Source organism: Amphimedon queenslandica, unplaced genomic scaffold (genome assembly GCF_000090795.2).
Source record: "Amphimedon queenslandica unplaced genomic scaffold, v1.1 AMPQUscaffold_3103_Cont24898, whole genome shotgun sequence".
Classification (NCBI taxonomy): domain Eukaryota; kingdom Metazoa; phylum Porifera; class Demospongiae; order Haplosclerida; family Niphatidae; genus Amphimedon; species Amphimedon queenslandica.
The window spans coordinates 1-1,371 of NW_003556565.1; the positions used below are offsets into that span (position 1 = coordinate 1).

The following is a 1,371-nucleotide window of genomic DNA, read 5'->3' on the forward strand; positions in this document are numbered from 1 at the left end:
ACATCAGCACCTTCTTTAGTAACGTTCCCAACCTGGTGATGACCATTGCTACTGGCAGCCATTAGAGAAGTCCATCCATTATTGTTTTGAATGTTAGCATCACCACCTTCTTTAAGTAACAGTTCCACAACCTGGTGATGACCATTGCTACTGGCAGCCATTAGAGAAGTCCATCCATTATTGTTTTGAATGTTAGCATCACCACCTTCTTTAAGTAACAGTTCCACAACCTGGTGATGACCATTGCTACTGGCAGCCATTAGAGAAGTCCATCCATCATTGTGTTGAATGTTAGCATCACCACCTTCTTTAAGTAACAGTTCCACAACCTGGTGATGACCATTGTTACTGGCAGCCATTAGAGAAGTCCATCCATTATTGTTTTGAATGTTAGCATCAGCACCTTCTTTAAGTAACAGTTCCACAACCTGGTGATGACCATTGCTACTGGCAGCCATTAGAGAAGTCCATCCATTATTGTTTTGAGGATTAATATCACCACCTTCTTTAAGTAACAGTTCCACAACCTGGTGATGACCACCTCTACTAGCTACATACAAAGCAGTTCTTCCTATTTTATCTTGTACATTAGGATCAGCATTATACTTCAGTAATAATTCAATAACTTGTGTATGACCTTGTTCACTGGCCAGCATTAGTGCAGTTGCTCCATCTTTATGAGTTTGAATTTCAGTATCAGCATGACCTTCTTTAAGTAACAGTTCCACAATCTGGTGACGGCCCTTCTGACTGGCACCCATCAGAGCTGTCTCTCTATTATTGCTTTGAATGTTAGCATTAGCACCTTCTTTAAGTAACAGATCCACAACCTGATAATGACCATTGTCACTAGCAATTATTAGAGCAGTCTTTCCAATATTATCTTGAATATTAACATCAGCACCTTCTTTAAGTAACAGTTCCACAACTTGGTGATGACCATTGTGACTGGCAGCCATTAGAGAAGTCCATCCATCATTGTTTTGAGGGTTAACATCAGCACCTTCTTTAAGTAACAGTTCCACAACCTGGTGATGACCATTGCTACTGGCAGCCATTAGAGAAGTCCATCCATTATTGTTTTGAATGTTAGCATCACCACCTTCTTTAAGTAACAGTTCCACAACCTGGTGATGACCATTGCTACTGGCAGCCATTAGAGAAGTCCATCCATTATTGTTTTGAATGTTAGCATCACCACCTTCTTTAAGTAACAGTTCCACAACCTGGTGATGACCATTGCTACTGGCAGCCATTAGAGAAGTCCATCCATCATTGTGTTGAATGTTAGCATCACCACCTTCTTTAAGTAACAGTTCCACAACCTGGTGATGACCATTGTTACTGGCAGCCATTAGAGAAGTCCATCCA

At 40.9% G+C, this 1,371-nt stretch overlaps 1 protein-coding gene across 1 annotated transcript; it reads right to left on the reverse strand.

Moving 5' to 3' along the window:
- Nucleotides 1-10: 10 nt before the first annotated feature.
- On the reverse strand, nt 11-1,365 carry LOC100641486 (ankyrin repeat domain-containing protein 29-like; the record flags this gene model as incomplete). Its single annotated transcript, XM_020008297.1, has 1 exon — nt 11-1,365. A coding segment is annotated over exon 1 (1,345 nt), but the record flags the coding sequence as incomplete, so codon positions are not given.
- Between the last annotated feature and the right edge of the window lie 6 nt (nt 1,366-1,371).